This window comes from Ranitomeya variabilis, chromosome 7 (genome assembly GCF_051348905.1).
Source record: "Ranitomeya variabilis isolate aRanVar5 chromosome 7, aRanVar5.hap1, whole genome shotgun sequence".
Taxonomy (NCBI): Eukaryota; Metazoa; Chordata; class Amphibia; order Anura; family Dendrobatidae; genus Ranitomeya; species Ranitomeya variabilis.
The window spans coordinates 205,707,816-205,729,434 of record NC_135238.1 but is presented as its reverse complement, the minus strand read 5'-3'; the positions used below and the strand labels follow the sequence as shown (position 1 = coordinate 205,729,434).

Here is a 21,619-nt window from a genome sequence, read left to right as displayed (position 1 = left end):
AGCCTATTATTTGTTATTTTAGGCCTTTGTTAGCCTGTCTGCGGTCCCTACTTGCAATACTCCTCCTCCGCTGACCACTGAGCTGCCTGTGTATCCATGTAACGGATGTAAAACTGCCATGAGCCTATTATTTGTTATTTTAGGCCTTTGTTAGCCTGTCTGCGGTCCCTACGTGCAATACTCCTCCTCCTCTGACCACTGAGCTGCCTGTGTATCCATGTAACGGATGTAAAACTGCCATGAGCCTATTATTTGTTATTTTAGGCCTTTGTTAGCCTGTCTGCGGTCCCTACGTGCAATACTCCTCCTCCGCTGACCACTGAGCTGCCTGTGTATCCATGTAACGGATGTAAAACTGCCATGAGCCTATTATTTGTTATTTTAGGCCTTTGTTAGCCTGTCTGCGGTCCCTACTTGCAATACTCCTCCACTGACCACACCAATGCTGCCCGTTTACCCCTTGAACCTATTTTACAGTGCATAGAGCCTATTTTTTTATTTTATTTAATATTAATAAAGCCATGCTGGACTATGCTGTACCACGCTATGAGCTACCCAGTTGACAATTCTTTTGCGAGAAAAGCCATCCCACCCCTCCACCAGCATGTTAAAGACCGCATTGTCCATGCACTCTGTCAATCTGTGACTCCAAAGGTACACCTGACAACAGACACATGGACCTGTAGGCATGGCCACGGAAGGTTACGTGTCCTTTGTGGCGCAATGGGTTAATGTATTGGATGCATGGTCCACACAGGGAACAGCCTGGTATGTCTGTCTGCAGTCCCTAATTCAAGTTGTCCTCAACTCAATAAAGCTGTGCTTCTACCTTCTGGCTCTGATTAAGCTATTTTTTTTTTTTTAAAAATGGTGTTTAGGGCCTACTAACGGTGTCTGCCCCTGCCTGGTGTTGTCCTCAACTGAATAAAGCTGAGCTTCTACCTTCTGGCTCTGATTAAGCTATTTTAAAAAAAAAATGGTGTTTAGGGCCTACTAACGGTGTCTGCCCCTGCCTGGTGTTGTCCTCAACTGAATAAAGCTGTGCTTCTACCTTCTGGCTCTGATTAAGCTATTTTTTTTTTAAAAAAAGGGTGTTTAGGGCCTACTAACGGTGTCTGCCCCTGCCTGGTGTTGTCCTCAACTGAATAAAGCTGAGCTTCTACCTTCTGGCTCTGATTAAGCAATTTTTTTTTTTTTTAAATTGGTGTTTAGGGCCTACTAACGGTGTCTGCCCCTGCCGGGTGTTGTCCTCAACTGAATAAAGCTGTGCTTCTACCTTCTGGCTCTGATTAAGCTATTTTTAAAAAAAAAATGGTGTTTAGGGCCTACTAACGGTGTCTGCCCCTGCCTGGTGTTGACCTCAACTGAATAAAGCTGAGCTTCAACCTTCTGGCTTTTGGCCTACAGTAGCAGATATTAAACTGCATTTGGCCTACTAGTGTGGTTGGGCCCTTAAAACAGTGTCTGCTGCTCTTGGGTTTGCTACTCCACTGAACAAAGCAATGCCGCCTGTTTAGTCCTGTTACCAATTTTGAACTGCATTTAGCCTACTTTATTCTTTGGCCCTATATCTGTTTCCTCCTCAGCCTGCCCATTGCCCAGCCACTGCTAGATGAGTCTGCTGGTACATTGACCTAGACCACTACATTCCCCTTGCACTCTACACAGCCAGAATCTGACCCTGCTGAAAGTAAGGTTCCCCTTCCCGCATGTTATACCACCTTACACAGGGACAAAGAGGAAGGTGCAGATGAAAGTGCAGGTTCCTTCATCAGGTGGGGGGGGCATACTCGTTGGCGACGTCACTGGCACAGGGCCCCTCAGAGTACACAAAAGTGTCGCTGCTGGTGGGAGGCGCCCCCGCCGTGCAAACACACCGCTGTACTTTGAGGGGCCCTGTGCCAGTGCCAATGCGAACGAGTGGGCCCCCCCTGCTTGCTCAGGATCACAGCACTTGCAACGTTGAAATACTTACCTCTCCCTGCTCCACCGCCGTGACATAGTCCACGTTTCCTGGGCCCACTAAAGCCTTGAACCAGCCATACCCCCCACAACTTTTGCCAAATGACCCCCAATTTCCTATGCCCAACTATTATTATAAAGTTAATTAAGATTGACAAGCTTCAGAAAACAAGAATGGATGTGTTTGGCATTAAAATGGGCACTGTAGGTGTTTTCCTGGCCTCCACTCACTGCCGACTATGCTTCCCCATTGACTTGCATTGGGTTTCGTGTCTCGGTCGATCCCCGACTTTTAGCGATAATCGGCCGACTGCACTCGACTCGACTCTGGACAAAGTCGGGTTTCACAAAACCCGACTCGATCTTAAAAAAATGAAAGTCGCTCAACCCTACCCAGGAGTTTATTAAAGCAAAGAAGTGGAATATTCTTGAATGGCCAAGTCAGTCACCTGATCTCAACCCAATTGAGCAGCATTTCACTTGTTAAAGACTAAACTTCAGACAGAAAGGTCCACAAATAAACAGCAACTGAAAACCACCACAGTGAAGGCCTGGCAGAGCATCAAAAAGGAGGAAACACAGCGTCTGGTGATGTCCATGAGTTCAAGACTTCAGGCAGTCATTGCCAACAAAGGGTTTTCAACCAAGTACTAGAAATGAACATTTTATTTACAATTATTGAATCTGTCCAATTACTTTTGGTCCCTTTAAAAACAGGGTGGCACATGTTAAGGAGCTGAAACTCCTAAACCCTTCATCCAATTTTAATGTGGATACCCTCAAATGAAAGCTGAAAGTCTGAACTTCAACTGCATCTGAATTGTTTTGCTTAAAATTAATTGTGGTAATGTCTATAACCAAAATTAGAAAAATGTTGTCTCTGTCCAAATATATATGGACCTAACTGTAGATAATGTAGTTATATCTTTATCCATTATTATTAAAAAAATATCACTATTATAGCTTATCGAGATGTATTGAAAATGCACCCAGATGGAATCTAGATTGTAGGGATATGTATAGCTCCTTAATGTTCATACCATTATTATGTTTGTGTTATAGGAGGTTACGTTATCTCGGATAGTATGAAATTTCTGATAAGAACTGTGGTTAAAAGATCCATATGTGTTTAGTTATAATAATCAGTTTGTTACCTTCTGTTTTTAAATGATTTTAATGCACTTTGCACCTTGTCCATAGTCCGATTGGGAGTTTGACGCAGGGGGAGGGGTCACTCACCTTTTTCTCCCGGCGGAACTTCCTCTCTGACATGGACCCGTAGAAGCGCTATCGTTCAGCGCGAAACTGCTGTTGTCCCGTCCTGCACGCTCCTCACTTGCTAGACTCCCCTGTGCCGTGAAGATGTCATTATACACTCACCGGCCACTTTATTAGGTACACCATGCTAGTAACGGGTTGGACCCCCTTTTGCCTTCAGAACTGCCTCAATTCTTCGTGGCATAGATTCAACAAGGTGCTGGAAGCATTCCTCAGAGATTTTGGTCCATATTGACATGATGGCATCACACAGTTGCCGCAGATTTGTCGGCTGCACATCCCAAAGATGCTCCATACAAGGCAGGATGGATCCATGCTTTCATGTTGTTTACGCCAAATTCTGACCCTACCATCCGAATGTCGCAGCAGAAATCGAGACTCATCAGACCAAGCAACGTTTTTCCAATCTTCTACTGTCCAATTTCGATGAGCTTGTACAAATTGTAGCCTCAGTTTCCTGTTCTTAGCTGAAAGGAGTGGTACCCGGTGTGGTCTTCTGCTGCTGTAGCCCATCTGCCTCAAAGTTCGACGCACTGTGCGTTCAGAGATGCTCTTAGGCCTACCTTGGTTGTAACGGGTGGCGATTTGAGTCACTGTTGCCTTTCTATCAGCTCGAACCAGTCTGCCCATTCTCCTCTGACCTCTGGCATCAACAAGGCATTTCCGCCCACAGAACTGCCGCTCACTGGATTTTTTTTCTTTTTCGGACCATTCTCTGTAAACCCTAGAGATGGTTGTGCGTGAAAATCCCAGTAGATCAGCAGTTTCTGAAATACTCAGACCAGCCCTTCTGGCACCAACAACCATGCCACGTTCAAAGGCACTCAAATCACCTTTCTTCCCCATACTGATGCTCGGTTTGAACTGCAGGAGATTGTCTTGACCATGTCTACATGCCTAAATGCACTGAGTTGCCGCCATGTGATTGGCTGATTAGAAATTAAGTGTTAACAAGAAGTTGGACAGGTGTACCTAATAAAGTGGCCGGTGAGTGTACATGCTGCAATAAAGAAAACTTTCGTACCATAGTGCCGGTGAGTGCTGCTTTTATCCTCTTGCTCTTCATCTGTGAAACACTTATTTTCTACCCCAGAAATAGTTTACCTCTAGTGGGTAGGAATGCCGGAATTGACCTCTGGACAAAACTTTTTCTATTGTGGCTAAAAATGGAACTAAAAGTAATTATGCACTGTAAGTTGCTTTCAAAATATTATTGCAATGAGTAGATCATTAGTTTTTCGTAAACTGATTGAAATCATATCCCTAGATAATTTGTGTGGTTATCACAGGCATGTTCCTTTCTGATACAGTAGGACTACAAGTTCAATCATACCCTGGAAGTCAGTTTCTAAGATTACAGGTAGATACAAGAGAATGTATCATCTAATTTCTAGTACTTGCTGATGCATATGGATTAGAGATTAAGATTTAAGATATTCAGATTTCTCACACATCTGGTGTTCTTGTTTCTGAAACAAAAGTGAATGTATTTTTAAGGGTACATTCACATTGCATTCCGGCACTCGTTCAATGGCCCCAATGGGGCTTACTTCCGAACCCCCTGCAAAAGGGGATCCGGAAATGTGTTTTGTCGGGGCTATAGACTATAATGGTGCAAGCAGAGCAAATGTGCGCCCTGACATGCATAATTTTCGGGAGTGTACGCCTACTGGAGGAGGACAATCAGACGTAGTAGACTGGCAGTATATGAAAATGTTCTATAGGCAGTTTTTGGCTTTCTTTTTATTCATATTTATGTACCCTATTGCTATTATACTGTATGTTTTTGGTTAGATGAAGTGCAGCTCTCTTGTGAGCTAATATGAGTATATTGTGCTTCAAGTTGATGTTTACATTTTTTTTGGTATCAATAAGATATTGCACATTTTGGTGAACCCTGTGTATATGACATGTTTCCTGTTGTTTTGTCTTGTTTTGTCTTTTGTATTTATTTTCTGCACATATTTCCATAAGAATAATCTGCTGTATACAGCCATTGAGAGCTCATACCAGTGTACCCTTAAATGGGTTGTCTCAGTTACAAAAATCTATGTCCCTGACTGCAATTTGTTAGAAAATTACAAACTGCTCTTTGTTCATAATCCCCAGGTCCATCGCTGAGCCTCTGGTGCTGACCCTGTTCCATCGCTGAGTCTCTGGTGCTGACCTCGGTCCATCGCTGAGGTCCATCACTGAGTCTCTGGTGTTGACCTTATTCCATCGCTGAGCCTCTGGTGCTTCTTCCGATTCATCGCTGAGTCTCTGGTGCTGACCTCGGTCCATCGCTGAGGTCCATCACTGAATTTCTGGTGCTGACCTCAGTCCTTCGCTGAATCTCTGGTGCTGACCTCGGTTCATCGCTGAGTCTCTGTTGCTGGCCTCGGTCCATCGCTGAGGTCCATCACTGAGTCTCTGGTGCTGACCTCGGTCCATCGTTGAGGTCCATAACTGAGTCCCTGGTGCTGACCTCGGTCCATCGCTGAGCCACTGGTGCTGACCTCAGTCCATCGCTGAGGTCCATCACTGAATCTCTGGTGCTGACCTTGGTCCATCGCTGAGCCTCTGGTGCTGACCTTGGTCCATCGCTGAGGTCCATCACTGAGTCTCTGGGGCTTCTCCCAATCCATTGCTGAGTCTCTGGTGCTGCTCCCAATCCATTGCTGAGTCTCGGGTGCTGCTCCCGGTCCATTGCTGAGTCTCTGGTGCTGACCTCAGTCTATTGCTGAGGTCCATCACTGAGTCTCTGGGACTTCTCCCAATCCATTGCTGAGTCTCTGGTGCTGCTCCCGGTCAACTGCTGAGTCTCGGGTGCTGCTCCCGGTCCATCACTAAGTCTCTGGTACTGACCTCGGTCCATCGCTGAGGTCCATCACTGAGTCTCTGGTTCTTATTCCAATCCATTGCTGAGGATCTGGTGCTTCTCCCGGTCGATTGTTAAGTCTCGGGGGCTGCTCCCGGTGTCTGGTATTGGCTGCAGTACTGATATCACGTCGACACCTCGGCAGTCAATCAGTGAGTTCAGCGGCTCTTAAGGTTTTTTTTGACAAAACATGGGCAAAGTCGTTGAGCTCACTGATTGGCTGCTGCGCAGTGGATGTGGCGTTAACATCGCAACCAATACCAGGACCCGGGTGCAGCACCAAAAACTAAGCGGTGGAATCGGGGACACTGACTAAAGAGCAGTTTGTTATTTTATAAAAGTGAACGTGGAGCTCAAGATTTTCTGAAATGGGAAAACGCCATTAAAGAGAACGTGTCAGCACGATTTTGTAATGTAAACTAAATATATGGCTGTAATGGGGGCTGTAATACAGATTACTGTAAATAGATAGCTTGGGTGAAGAAATCTGCTTTGTTTTTCTTCTAAAATCACCATTTGAAGTTTTCTTCTAATTAGATTTTGGTGCACAGGGGCCAGGCTGTGCACTGGGTCTTCTATTATTATTATTATTATTATTCATTTTTATAGCGCCATTTATTCCATGGCGCTTTACATGTGAAGTACGGGGCAAATATAGACAAACATTAAACATGAGCAAAAACAAGGCACACAAGGAGGGAGGACCCTGCCCGCGAGGGCTCACAGTCTGCAGGGGATGGGTGATGATACACTAGGAGAGGGTAGAGCTGGTTGTGCGGCGGTTCAGTAGGTTCAGGATCACTGCAGGCTGTAGGCTTGTCGGAAGAGGTGAGTCTTCAGGCTCTTTTTTCTCCTCCCTGTCTGTGATTTCCTGGTTCCTTGGCCGGCTTCCTAGTATTACAGCACCATTACAGCCAGGTCTTTACTTTGCAAAATCATGCTGATGGGTTCTCTTTAAAGCTATGGAACAGGTTTTTTTATTATTTGCAAACATGAACTGGTCCACCAAAGTGCCAGAGGCTCCTTAAACGAGCCCAGTGCAGCACCATACTGTCCCTTAACTGTCCATCACAAGACAACCATAGTTTGAAGGCAACAGACAAGACTATTAGTATTGATGATATGTGCTGCATGTTCAATCATGAAAACAGACTTTACAATGTAATTTAATGTGGATGTGTATAATTTTGAGCATCACACTAATGTCGTGGCTTCCATTCCATCTGCTACCACTGGGTTTATCAGGTTTCCTTCTATACTTTTTTTTATCTCACTATCTATCCCTAGACATCACAGCCACATAAGACCTAGGGGAATAGGATTGTTTTTTTTCCCATGTGTTCTTGAATGTAGAATTGGCGACACAGCATCCTTTAACTATTCTACATTACCCTTAGGCCTCACTCAGACATCAGTTTTTCTCACTTACGAGAAAAACAGATCAATTATTTTGATCAGGTTCTAATCAAACTTATCAGAGTTTGACCAGCGTTTGGCCCAAGTGTCATCAATTTCTCTCGTACGTGGAGGAAAAAAACAATTTTTGACCTTTGATTTTTTCACAGACCCATTGCCTTGCACTGCTGATTTTTAATCTGATCCTCCCATCAAAATCAGACATGTCTCAGTGATTTTCCACAGTTCTTTTGATCCGTAAAAAAAATCACGGACGTGTGAATGGCCCCATAGACCTTCAGAGGCATGAGTGATATCCGTGAAAACCACAGCTAGCACTCGTACATGAACATCAGATGTCTTAATGAGGTCTTAAAGAGGTTGTAGTGTGTTTAAAAACCATCGGTGTTCACCTCCAAAATCAGCACCTCGCTAGTTCCTGGGTTGTGAGTGGTATTGCCGCTCAGCCCCATTGACTTCATTACAGCTGAGCTGCAGTTACAGACACATCCTAGGCACACCGCTGGCAAAAAAAAAAGCAGCCATGTTTTTCTAATGCTACACAACCCCTTTAACATTGGTTTTGGCTTGTGTATGATGCGTCCTGATATCTTCGCTTGTACTAATAGTCATCCATTTTCTTGTTCTAGAAACCCTCCACCTACATTACTTCATCCCAATCAATGGTCCAGAGCCTTCAGCCACTTTATTGCACAGTAAGTCTTTATACACACTTACAAGGCCATGTTACTTTTCTATCTAATCTACAATGGTGGGTTAAACATTGCGTATTTGTTGGAGTCTCGGTACTGAAATTCTGGAACAACGTTCAGTTTTACCACTCACAGTTTAATAAAAATCTAGGCACGATGTGGATTTTCCAAGGGCTTATACAGATCAGAGTTTTCCTCGTATGAAAAAAATCGGTTGAGGTTTCACCAGATTTTCATCAGAGTTTTTTCACAGTTTTATGATTTTTTTTCTAATGAGAAAAAAAAGGTTTCTTTACCCTCTCTTATCAGTCTGAACGTGATGGCATCCAAGTGCGGTGCCATTTTTTCCAATGCTCAGTTTGATCTGAGACTTAGATCAACCTTGGACATGCCTCCCCGATTTTGCAGGAACACAATCAGTAAAAATCACGGTCCTATGGGCAGCCTCGTTGACTATCATAAGTTTGATTGAGTGCTATCCATGAAAAACACTGGTAGCACGCAACCATGAAAAACTGAAGTGTGAATGAGCCCTGATTCTACTCTGGATTTAATTAATTGCAACTATGTTAATTCCGTAGCTAAATTCTGCACAAAACTAATATATGGTCAAGAAATAAATGATGGTTCTTATATTCAGATACATAAACGTAATTATGCACAGGTGACCACTGACATTGCCAGTGATTCTCTCTCCGCTCTACTAAATTGGTGGGTGGACCTTTAAAAAGTGGCCAGTTTTTACTCTTATTTTATTCCCGCTCCTGTCCTGAATATTAATTTTTTTGGTTGTTTTTTCCACGGTTCCAGAGTTATGGGCCTTTTCATTTAGTGCTAAATATTTATGCTCTTCACTAAGGGGGCGTGGCTCATATGGTAATTATGCAGTGCAGCATAAAGCCACACCCCTAGATAATCTTTTGAACCACGCCTCCTTGTAAAGACCATAAATATTTGCACTAAAGATAAAGGCCCATATTTTGGGAAAGCAAAAACAAAGAATGGAATACTCAGGGGAGCAGAAGTAATAAAATAAGACCTGATAACTGGTCCCCTTTAAGTAAGATTCATCTTAGGCAGACTTCCATTTATCTGATACATTAGGATCACTTTTTTCCTGCCTCAACGGATCACAAGTAGCATCAAAACTAGTTTCTACTTCAAAATTCTGGAGAGATAGAAAAATGCAGAATGTGGCATTTCACAATTGGAATTCTTGACGAATCGGGGGCAAAAACTGATGGATGGACTGAATGAATGAGAACAAGCCTTTAGAGGCCAAATTCACCACTGAATTTTGTGTTATGCCCTATCAATACTATTGCTATGTCAGGTGCTTGAGTTAGATTATTTTCCAAGCACAAGAGTCCTTTGGAAAATGTTTCTACAAATATCATGCAAATAACTAAATGCCCTTGTATTGGTGATACAAAAATAGGGAAAGTTTTCCTTGTGTAAATGTGTGGATCTAGTTTCAATACCAGATCGTACACTGTTCAACTGGGGAGGTTGTGCATAGTAGGCACAACACTGGAGAGGGAGTGTGACTGCAGAGGTGCCCTATATATAATATCAATGCAGATAAGCAAACACAAGATAATGTCGGCTACACTCGCTGCAATGGAAGAGTAGTAGAAGAGGAGACTCCCGGCTAAGAGGTGCCCACCCCGACGCGCGTTTCGGCAATAACCTTTGTCAACTCAATCCTCAGATAGAATAAAAACTATTCATATAACTTACTTTGGACTTCCTTCATTTACTGGCAGTGCCCCGAATATCCTGTAAGTTTTTTCTTATTCTTAAACTTGTATTAGTGATGGCAGCCTTAGGTTATTTGCATATGGAGTTCTTGAGTTTTTTTTTAGTGTGTCTACTCTAAAAGAGGCCTGAAAAATCACTCTTCTGATCATATGTTCTGTCTTATGAGGGTTTTTTTTCCACTTTAGGTTTTGAAAAACATTTAATGTGGAAAAAAGGAAGTGCAAATCTCTTTTTTGAAGTGGCTCCTGATGGAATTCACTCCAAACTTGTCACTGCGCAATCAAAATTCAGCAGAAATAACACTTCAGGAAATAACCTCTACCAAAATGTATCAAAAACTCTTCAAAATCACGCTAGGAAACTAATTTAAAAAAAAGCTCCCCAAAGAAGGAGCATTTACTGAAGTAGTTTCCAAAAACTACCGTAATTGTTTTTGACAACCTCAAAAAAAATTCAGTGTGCACATAACCTTAATCACTTATTTATTTTACGTTCTCCACAGCATGCATTCTGGCCGCCTGTGTCATTCCTTCTTTTTATCCTACTCAGGGAGTTTGCGACCCACAAAGGTTAATAGCGTTGGTCAACAGTCAAGACTCAAGACTCCCTGTAACATTATGTTATTTCAGCAGAAAAAGATAGTGACAAGGCAATTTTGCAACTTTTGTGCAAAATTAGTAGAACAGCCTGGTGGCCTCACATGGAGATCCAGTAGTGTACCAAGAAGTAGATCACCTTCTACTATTTGTCCACCTCTACTATGGACTGTGAAAATATGGCAGGAGATATTTTAAAATCCAAAAGTTGGTCAAACTGGAGGACACACATATTTTTTAGACGGGTTATCTTTCACTTTAACATTGATGACCTATCCTTTGGAAAGGTCATCAATGTCTGATTGGTGGGGTTGCGACAACCGGCGCCTCTGCCAATTAGCTGCTCAGTTGCGGAGCTGCAACTCCGTCGACAGAATAGTGGCGGATGTGCAGTATACCAGGAACAGCTGATCGGCGGGGTGCAGGTTGTCGCACCTCCACCGATTAGACATTAATTACCTATCCTAAGCATACGCCATCAATGTTAAAGTCCTGGACATCCTCTTTAAGAAAGAGTGTCCAGGAATCGACAACTCCTTTAAAACTTGTTGTTTTTATTTCCCAATCATGTAAATAACAAGATCATCGACCTAGATATCTGTAAACTGTGTTACCCTTCACCTATCTAGTGCTGAGGAGTAGTGATGAGCAAGTATACTCGTTACTCGAGTTTCTCCGAGCATGCTCGGGTGTTCTCTGAGTATTTTGGTATGCCCGGAGATTTAGTTCATGTTGACGCAGCTGCATGATTTGCAGCTACTAGACAGCTTGAATACATGTAGGGATTCCCTAACAAACAGGCAACCCCCACATGTATTCAGGCTGTCTAGCTGCTGCAAATCATGCCGCTGCGTCAACATAAACTAAATCTCCGAGCACTTACAAATACTCGGAGACCACCCGAGCGTGCCCGGAGAAACTCGAGTAACAAGCTCACTCGCTCATCACTACTGAGGAGTTAAAACTGCTGACAGACGCTTTAAAACAGTGCTGTACTCTGAATTTCGGACCTGTCAAAAAACCACAGTCTTCTCAAAAAGAAATGTTATTTTATTGTGTGAGCAAGGCTTTTTTTAATAATAATAAATATAATAATAATAATTATAAAGCCTTTTTATGTGCCATCATTTTGTTTCAATTCACAACCTTAAAAATCACCGAATAAACGAAATCCCTGCTAAGAGGCGCAGTTATTTTTTACTGTTTTTATGCTCTGCATACTTTTGTTTATTCCTTTGGCTTTGTAGACAGATCTGGCTTCATGTTATCTCCGGCGGGGCTGTAATGACTTTAAAAATGACCATTTTATCATCATAGAACAGATTTTACCTCCAGCCTGGAAGTCACAGATAGAGCAAATGTTTTAATCTACCTGCCACTATTTACCACTCCAAGATCTGAGACAGCGCCGATACGTAATATTGCTTCAGTGCGCTCGATCTAAAAGTGAGTGCAGTCAGCTCCACATCTGTCCTTTCCCCTTTTGCTGTTCGTTACTTTGCCTGTGTTTTCCCTGGTGTACGTAAAATGATGAATGGGTCTTTCACAGTTTTCCGATAAGACAGTAGAAAAGTTCTAATATTTTTCTTTTAATTGGGAATCTGGAAACGATAAAGGAAAACAGATTCAAACTAGTTTAGGGTGAAAATCACACGGCATCAAAAACATTTCACTGCATAAAATCCTTAGAGGGGTCATCCATAGCTAAAAGGGTCCGCTTTAGCTAAAGTGTCTGAGCTGCATTACTAAACAGAACTCATCGACAAAGAAGGCGCCAATTCTGAAAGATAAAAAATATTAAACTTATTTCTCTAACCATGGAATACCGCATTATATTCTCTTATCCAGCAACGTGGTATTTAATTTTTTACGTAAAGGGTTGCTCCACTACTTTTACAATTGCGTGAAAAAGTGTTTGCCCCCTTCCTGTTTTCCTATTCTTTTGCATGTTTGTCACACTTAAATGTTTCAGATCACCAAATTAAAATATTAGACAAAGATAAGACAAGTAAACACAAAATGAAGTTTTTAAATGAAGGTCTTTATTATTAAGGGAAAAATAAATCCAAACTTACAGGACCCTGTATGAAAAAGTGATTGCCACCACCTTAAAACATAAATTCGCTGTGGTTTATCACATCTTTGAGAACCTGAGTTCAAATTCCCCAGCCACATGCAGTTCTGATTACTGCCACACCTGTTCTCAATCAGGAAATTACTTAAATAGGACCTGCCTGATAACGTGAAGTAGACTAAATAATCCTCAAAAGCTAGACATCATGCCTCGATCCAAAGAAATCCTGGAACAAATGAGACAAAAAATAACTGAGATCTATCAATCTGAAATAGGTTATGAAGTCATTTCTAAAGCTTTGGGACTCCAGTGAATCACAGTGAGAGCAATTATCCACAAATGGAGAAAATATGGAACAGTGGAGAACCTTCCCAGGAGTGGCCGGTTGACCAAAATTACCCCAAGAGCACAGCGGTGACTCAACCAAGAGGTCACAAAAGATCCACAACAACATCCAAAGAACTGCAGGCTTCACTTGCCTCAGTTATGGTCAATGTTCATGACTCCACCATAATAAAAAGACTGGGCAAAAATGGCCTGCATGGCAGCGTTCCAATACAAAAACCACGGCTGACCAATAAGAATATAAAGGCTCATCTCAGTTTTGCCAGAAAACTTCTACTTATTCTGGCTTTAAGTGTCTAGTGGGTGGTCCTAGTCATTGATTGACAACCTTTCCTGTATTGGTGTGCTTTTATTTATAGCTGTCATTCGCCAGTAGGACCACCCACTGCTAGTTATGAATCTTTACCCCATTTAAAATATCTTGGTCCCATAAAGTCAAATGGTCAGACCCTTTGAGATTTGATCACATTCCCTATACTTCATCTTGTACCTCATTTGAGGAAGGGGGTTTACAGGAGCGTAATGCAGTTTAAGGATCATCCCTTTCCAATGCACGCTTGCTCACAGATTATGTAATAGAAGAGTATATAATATGACTTTATTCTCTCTTTTTGGCCTATTAAAGGACCCAGTATTGGAATGCTATTGACTACTTAATGGACCCCATTCCTTAAGGCCAAGTGTAACTGGACAAGGTTGTAGCACTGATTTGGCAGCATATTAACGTGCCATCTTTTTTGCACTCATTAGCCAAGGCTACAGTGCCATCTGAACAGCCATAATAGCGGCTTTGTATACCTGCAGTATTATTGCATGCCCATTATTTCATCAGGCCGTTCTTGCCTACAGTGGAAATTTTCTATTCTTACAATAAAATCTGAAATCTGCGCTTTTATTTATCTCTTCTTACTAAATTGTTCACTGTGTATTTCCTGACCTCGGATTATGCAATCTGCATTTTTTTTGTAATTTAATCATCTATGCAAGCAATTTTTAAATGTGTTTTCTTTGCAATACATCATAAGGTAATGAAGCATAGAACAAGAGAGATGTATTAAGGATAAACAATTCAAAGAGAGCCGTAAATTCACTCGGCGCTGCGGATATTGTGAGACCGCGACTACGTTTTGGAATGTAATTCCTCGTAATAACGTTCCGAGCTGAAACCATTGTTTATTCCTGCGAAATGACGAGAGCGATCAACATTAATAATCAGTATTCCATTCATTTAAATTAAAACATCAGGGCACATAGTGGAGAGCCTTTGGCCATTCGGGATAATTGGCTCATTTATTTGCATTAGTTATGCATTTGTCAGTGCTAAACTTCCTACGGTTTAGTTATGATGAATTAGAATTAACACTTTTCACAATTCCAAATTACTTTTTCAGTATGGGATGAAAATTTGGCAGCAATATTTTTGTAATTTTCTTGATGAGCGGTTTGCAGTGTAATAATCTAGTTATTACAAGAGAATTTGATACTTATCTTGCTCACATCATCGCTTTTCTTTTATCATCAACCTGTTCCAATTTCATAACATTTCTGGATCAAGCTGCTCAGAATGAGAACAGGGTCGGACGAGTGCATGAGTTTTGTCCCGAATACTCGGACAGTTTTTATCCATGTTCCATTTGTGTTTCCATTTTTTACACCCATGTGACATTCCAGTTTATACATCAACAGGTGAGGAAATACAGTTTCCCATGTTAAAGCACCACTCCGTTTTTGTTTTCCGCTCCGTTTTTTTTTTAATTTTACGGCTGGAGTGGTGCCACTAATGTAAGTTCCCTGCCCTTAGTCTCATACTCAACAGCTGGCATCTTCTGTTATTGATGCCGCTTCGTTCAACTTCTATAATTTGTGACCTGCCAGATCGCTCCAGGGTAAGCTGGGCAAACCGAAGGCCACAGCTAAATGTAAATCTATGAGAGCCCGAACGAGGCCAGGATGAGGATCTCAAAAACCTACACTGAGAGCTTGTGACTTCCGGTCAATCAAAAGTTGGTGCCACGGGACCAGAGTGCAACGGGAACAGCAGAAGATGGTGGCGGCTGGTAAATATAATACTAGGGTCAAGGAACTTACATTAGTAGCACCACTCCAGTGCTGAAATTTATAAAAAGCTGGAATGGTGCTTTAATCACTACAATGTATCAGTAAAAATTGGATGCTACACAGAAGATCCATGCGGGATCTGATTTTTCTTATGCTCCCAAAAGCTTGAATTGGCAAGTTTCATCTAAAACTCAAATAGTACATGCTGCGATTTTTTTTCACAAGGACATTCGGCCCATGGGAAAAAAACTGTCATCTGTTCTACTGATATAAATTAGTTAGTATGCTGTCCAAATTTTCCTTGTGTGAAAGATTCTCCTTGCGCCTCTGTCATTAGAAGATTGAAAGTGACTACAGAAATTCATCTAGAGCCCAGAAAACTAGCATTTTGTACCAATATATATTTAATTTCAGTGACATATGGTTTGAATAAATTGATTTGTAAGAGTTGATAATTAAAGATTATATTATTATCGCTTGCTTTATTTTTCTCTGATGTGTACAGAGAACACAGACAATGTGCTTAGTTATAACATTACAGTGAGTGCAAATGACAAACTCTATAACTGTGTATAATACATGTGTGAATACCCAATTTGCATTGTTATTGATGTCGATTGACAATGGAAGACCACAACCCCAAGTGTCAGACCACAATCCTGTTCCTGTGAGATTAGATCCAGACAAGTATTGGCAGATTACCAGCAGGACTCATCAATTTCATTTCTAAATAGTGGCGGTCATTTTCAGCAGTAAAACCCACGTGTTATCTCCATTTACACTGTTTTGTCTTTTTTCCATCTGTGTTTGGAATTTTTACAGTTAAAAAAAGTAACAGTTTATGGTTTATAATTAGGACAGTAGACATGAGATATTACCCCTAGTGATGAGCGAGTGTACTCGTTGCTCGGGTTTTCCCGTGCACGCTCGGGTGGTCTCCATGTATTTGTGAGTGCTCGGAGATTTAATTTTTGTTGATGCAGCTGCATGATTTACAGCTGCTATCCAGCCTGAGTACATGTGGGGGTTGCCTGGTTGCTAGGTCAATCAAGCTGTCTAGTAGCTGCAAATCATGCAGCTGCTGCAAGTAAAACTAAATCTCTGAGCACTAACAAATACTTGGAGATCACCCAAGCGTTCTTGGGAAAACCCAAGCAACGAGTATACTGGCTGCAGTATTTTTAGGGTAACAGGTGTTTTCATTCACTTATTTATCTGCCCTATCACCTTTCTGGTGCGTCTTTATAGCTTTTCCCCCTGCTGGCATTTCTTGCTGATAATAGTCTCATTTAGATGGCCAACTATTCTGCTGCAGTTTAAAGCCAGTCAGTGAAATACTAGCTAGAGTTTTTCTCTTTTGCCGTTTCTGTTCTTTTCTCTGCTCCTATCTTCTGTTTCTTTTTAGCAAGTAGATGACACTTTATACTTTATTTTGCATTTCTTGGTTAATCATACTCACTCTGGGATCTTTTCCTGTTTCAGCACACTTTCCCTTTTGTAGGTTATTTACACTCTGCTCTGTTCTCTGGTTCTTTAGAAGGTATGAAAAGTGCTCAACGACCTTTCAAGCAGCATAGGTCAGAGTTGCCATTGTTTAGTCAGTGGTTAGGGCGATCTCAGCTCACGTAGGAACCACTAGGGACTGTGAGGTCAGGATCTCTAGTCTGTACAGGAACCGACAGGGTCAGTTGCAGTTTTTAGCTTAACCTATTTACCCGAGTGAGTTGCTACACTACCATAACACCAGTTTTTATTTGAAGAGTTTGGAGCCTCTGCAATGACTTCACTCTTGGTACAGTGCCCAATTGCTAGTGCAGTCTTCCAGTGCTTCTGTTTTAACTGAAGATCAGCACAAAAAAAGTAATAAAATCTATTACAGGTAATTAAGCCAAAACTTATTTACGGTAAGTTGATTTATTTACATAGGGCAGTGCTGCAATGCGTGTGCAAGTGCACAAATCATCAGATTATTATCAGTTAGCAGTGCTGCTGGCTAATTACAATCTAACGGGCCTGCTTACACAGCTCAGCTGGCATATATCAGTTGCATTATATATAAGTATAGTAACACTTCGCCATAATAAACTGTGTGCATTAAGGCCATAAATGAAAAGCTCTTCCTAGTTAAGTACATGTTCTGCAGACATTCAGAATCCCATAAGTAACCTTGGAATGGTCCAGGATCCAGATCAATGCAAACACAGAAGCTTTCCCTATTGTAGACTATCCAGGACACAGATGAGAATTGACCACAGCATCGTATGGTAAATCAATCATTTTATTATCTCTGAGGACAAATGGGAAGGCCACGATGTATAGTGCTTATCACTGTGTGCTGGGTTTACACAGTAAATATGTCTGATCATGTCAGGGTCATATACAGAAAGGTTTATCTAGTATGAAAAAAATTTAAAGGGATTGTCTCACATTCTATCATCAGAAGCCCACTGCTCCGCAAGGTCTCGGCTTCCTGAATGCCAGGGGAGCGGTGCGCTCCTGATGATTGACAGGTTGGGCTGGCATCATGGCTGAGGTGCTGGACCAAACTGCACGCTCTCGATGCTGCTAGTGGAGGCAGTATCAGAGGTGTATTGGGGCACTAGAGCTTTCAATATCCTGTGATCTAGCCACCCTTAGAGCTTGTAAACCGCGTAGCTAAAAGCTTGCAATTGTGCGCGCCTTACCTAGGAGACAGGATACCTCTGAGGAGGTCAGTAATCTTGGCAACAAGCTGCAAACTATAGAATAAGGTAATCTTGTAAGGAGGAAGACCGGGCTGCGGGCACCTGTACTGCGCCAGGTCCAGAACTGTCGAGGCTGTGTCCCAGGTTGTAAGGGGGAAAGAATAGGGAACCAAACAGACCTTTTCACCCGGAAGCGGGGGGGTGTGGCAGAGAGAAAAGTGCACGTAGCCAAGGGCAGTTTGCCGCCGGCAGAGACGGAGGCAGACGGGATCTGTGCACAGTGTGCTCCGGCCTTCAGGGAGCAAAGGCGCGGCAGATTGTGGCTGACACTGGGACTGTGAGCAGAGACAGGCCCGTGGGCTCTGTTAGGCTTAGGGCCACGCTCGTGCAAAAAAGTTGTGGGCTGCGTACAGGACCCGGCACTGAGGTCCCCTGTGCTGTCCCGTATACCAGAGACCTCATTTGATACCGGGGGTCTTTCTGCACCTGTGAATTTGGCTGCACCAGCTTATGGACTAGGGGCTCAGTGGAAGGTACCGGAGACCGACCGCTGCCGCCAGAAGACAGATCGCTAACCTTGGACCCCATTTGAGGACATTTGGCCAACAGCCACAAGGACTACAACCCTCAACGGAACATTTGTAGCTGAGGAAATCATAGACACGATAAGTTTACTGAGTGAACTGTTACTATTTTTTCTTTTTTTTTTGCTATTCTCCCTTGGGCTACTTTCACACTAGCGTCGTACGATGCATGACGCAATGCGTCGTTGCGACGTACCGATGCATGCTGTGAAAGCACCGCACAACGGGGGCAGCGGATGCAGTTTTTCAACACATCCGCTGCCCCATTGTGAGCAACGGGGAGGAGGGAGCGGAGTTCCGGTCGCGCATGCGAGGTCGGAAATGGCGGACACGACACACCAAAAAACGTTACATGCAACGTTTTTTGGTGCCGATGGTCCGCCACAACACGACGCAACAGTCGCACGATGGTTGCTACGTGTGGAAATGCGTCGCAATGCGTCGCTAATACAAGCCTATGGAGAAAAAACGCATCCTGCGGGCAACTTTGCAGGATGCGTTTTTTATGCAAAACGACGCATTGCGACGTGCGTCATACGACGCTAGTGTGAAAGTAGCCTTATTCATTCCCAGTTTAACTGTTTATCTTCCTGCGAGGAGTACCTTTACTGCTAAATTAAACTGTTAACTATTGCTCTGCTTTTCTTGCACTACTGCGTCCCGCAACCTGCTTACAACTTTAACTGTTTTTTTTTTTAAATGAAACTGTTGTTTAGTGTTCCAATCACACAATTATCCAGAAGAGTCCAGCAAACACTAAGAATAGTAGAGATCTTTCGAAAGCACATAGATCTCTGCGGTGATCCATATCGTAACCTCACACTCTGCTTTTGCTTCCCTTCTTTCCTGGGTTCTGCCACAGCCAATGTCTAACCAGCACTCTGAGAAAGGACTGAAGAGTAGTTTAGTCTCTGGCCAGTGGTTTATAAGAAAGGGTAGGTCTGGTCTCAGGTCTTTAAACACGGGGTCCATAAACAAATGCCTGATCTGGGGTCTGTAAATTGGGGAGAATCTTGACTGTAGGCATGGCTGTATTTTCCACTAGGCATCAGAGGGCGGGTGTTTAGGGTGGAAGGCTGCGGGGGGCAGCACCACCATGAATGAGAAAAAAAAAAATCCCCCTGCTTCACTTATGGACCAAGTGTCAGTATTGCCATTTTAATTTGGTGGTGATATCTATCTATCTATCTAACTCAGATCTATCTATCCATTATCTAGCTATACATCATATACAGGTGCTTCTCAAAAAAATAGAATATCATCAAAAAGTTAATTTATTTCAGTTCTTCAATTCAAAAAGTGAAACTCATATATTATATAGAGTCAGACTCATTACACCCAGAGTGATCTATTTCAAGTGTTTATTTCTGTTAATGTCGATGATTATGGCTTACAGCCAATGAAAAGCCAAAAGTAGTTATCTCAGTAAATTAGAATACTTTATAACACCAGCTTGAAAAATGATTTTAACATCCGAAATGTTGGCCTACTGAAATGTATGTTCAGTAACTGCACTCAATACTTGGTCGGGCTCCTTTTGCATAAATTACTGCATCAATGCAGCGTGGCATGGAGGCGATCAGCCTGTGGCACTGCTGAGGGGTTATGGAAGGCCAGGTTGCTTTGATAGCAGCCTTCAGCTCGTCTGCATTGTTGGGTCTGGTGTCTCTCATCTTCCTCTTGACAATACTCCATAGATTCTCTATGGGGTTAAGGTCAGGTGAGTTTGCTGGACAACCAAGCACAGTGATACTGTTGTTTTTTAAACCAGGTATTGGTACTTTTGTGTTGTGAACTGTATTTCTTGGCTCCCTCTTGTGATCACTAGCGGTATGACACTTGGATTGTCTTTCTCCAGGTTGGTACCCACCTGGTTCATTAGGCCTTGGGTGTTCCTATTTAGACTTCCTGGAAACTCAGTCTAGTGCCTGGAATCGATGTAGTCAGTCTATGTCTGTTTGCTCCTGTCTCCTGGTCTCCTGCTTTTTGCAAGATAAGCTAAGTCCTGCTTTCCTATTTTTGTTTATTCGCATTACTGCTATTTTGTTCCAGCTTGTTACAATGTGATTCCTGATTTTTGCTGGTAGCTCTAGGGGGCTGATATTCTCCCCCCACACCGTTAGTCGGTGCGGGGGTTCTTGGATATTCAGCGTGGATATTTTTGTAGGGTTTTTGCTGACCGCATAAGTCCTCTTCCTATTTTCTGCTATTAATTAGTGGGCCTCACTTTGCTAAATCTAGTTCATACTTATGTTTGTCTTTTCTTCTTACCTCACCGTTATTATTTGTTGTGGGCTTGTATCATAACTTTGGGGTCCTTTCTCTTGAGGCAAGTGAGGTCTTATTTCCTCTGAAAGGGTTAGTTAGTTCTCCGGCTGGTGCGAGACGTCTAGAATCAACGTAGGTACGTTCCCCGGCTACTTTTAGTTGTTGTGCTAGGATCAGATATACGGTCAGCCAAGTTACCACCTCCCTATGAGCTAGATTTTGTGTTTGCGGACTTAGCTGGAACTTCTGCGATCCTCTACCACTAGGATCACAACACTTTTGGCAGTGTGGACAGGGGCCAAGTCCTGCTGGAGAACGACATTTCCATTTCCAAAAAGCTTGTCGGCAGAGGGAAGCATGAAGTGCTCTAAAATTTCCTGGTAGCTGGCTGTGCTGACTTTGGTCTTGATAAAACACAGTGGACCTACACCAGCAGATGACATGGCTCCCCAAACCATCACTGATTGTGGAAACTTCACACTAGACCTCAAGTAGCTAGGACTGTGGCCTCTTCACTCTTCCTCCAGACTCTGGGACCTTGATTTCCAAATGAAATGCATAATTTACTTTCATCTGAAAACAATACCTTGGACCACTGAACAACAGTCCAGTTCTTTTTCTCCTTGGCCCAGGTAAGACGCTTCTGGTGTTGTCTATTGGTCATGAGTGGCCTGACACAAGGAATGCGACACTTGTAGCCCATGTCCTGGATACCTCTGTGTGTGGTGGCTCTTGAAGCAATGACTCCAGCAGCAGTCCACTCCTTGTGAATCTCCCCAAAATTTTTGAATGACCTTTTCATACCAAGCCTTTCCAGGCTGCGGTTAACTCGGTTGCTTGTGCACCTTTTTCTACCACACTTTTTCCTTCCACTCAACTTTCCATTAATATGCTTAGATACAGCACTCTGTGAGCAGCCAGCTTCTTTAGCAATGACCTTTTGTGGCTTACCCTCCTTGTGGAGTGTGTCAATGACTGCCTTCTGGACATCTGTCAAGTCAGCAGTCTTCCCCATGATTGTGGAGCTACGGAAACAGACTA

The 21,619-nt window shown here is 42.7% G+C and overlaps 1 protein-coding gene across 1 annotated transcript in view; it reads left to right on the top strand.

The window, feature by feature from the left end:
• MYO3B (myosin IIIB) overlaps positions 1-21,619 on the top strand; it is a 334,653-nt gene that overhangs the window by 91,778 nt on the left and 221,256 nt on the right. The window contains exon 2 of the mRNA XM_077272741.1: positions 8,146-8,211. Coding sequence (XP_077128856.1) covers positions 8,146-8,211 — 66 coding nt within the window. The remainder of the gene's footprint in view (positions 1-8,145; positions 8,212-21,619) is intronic.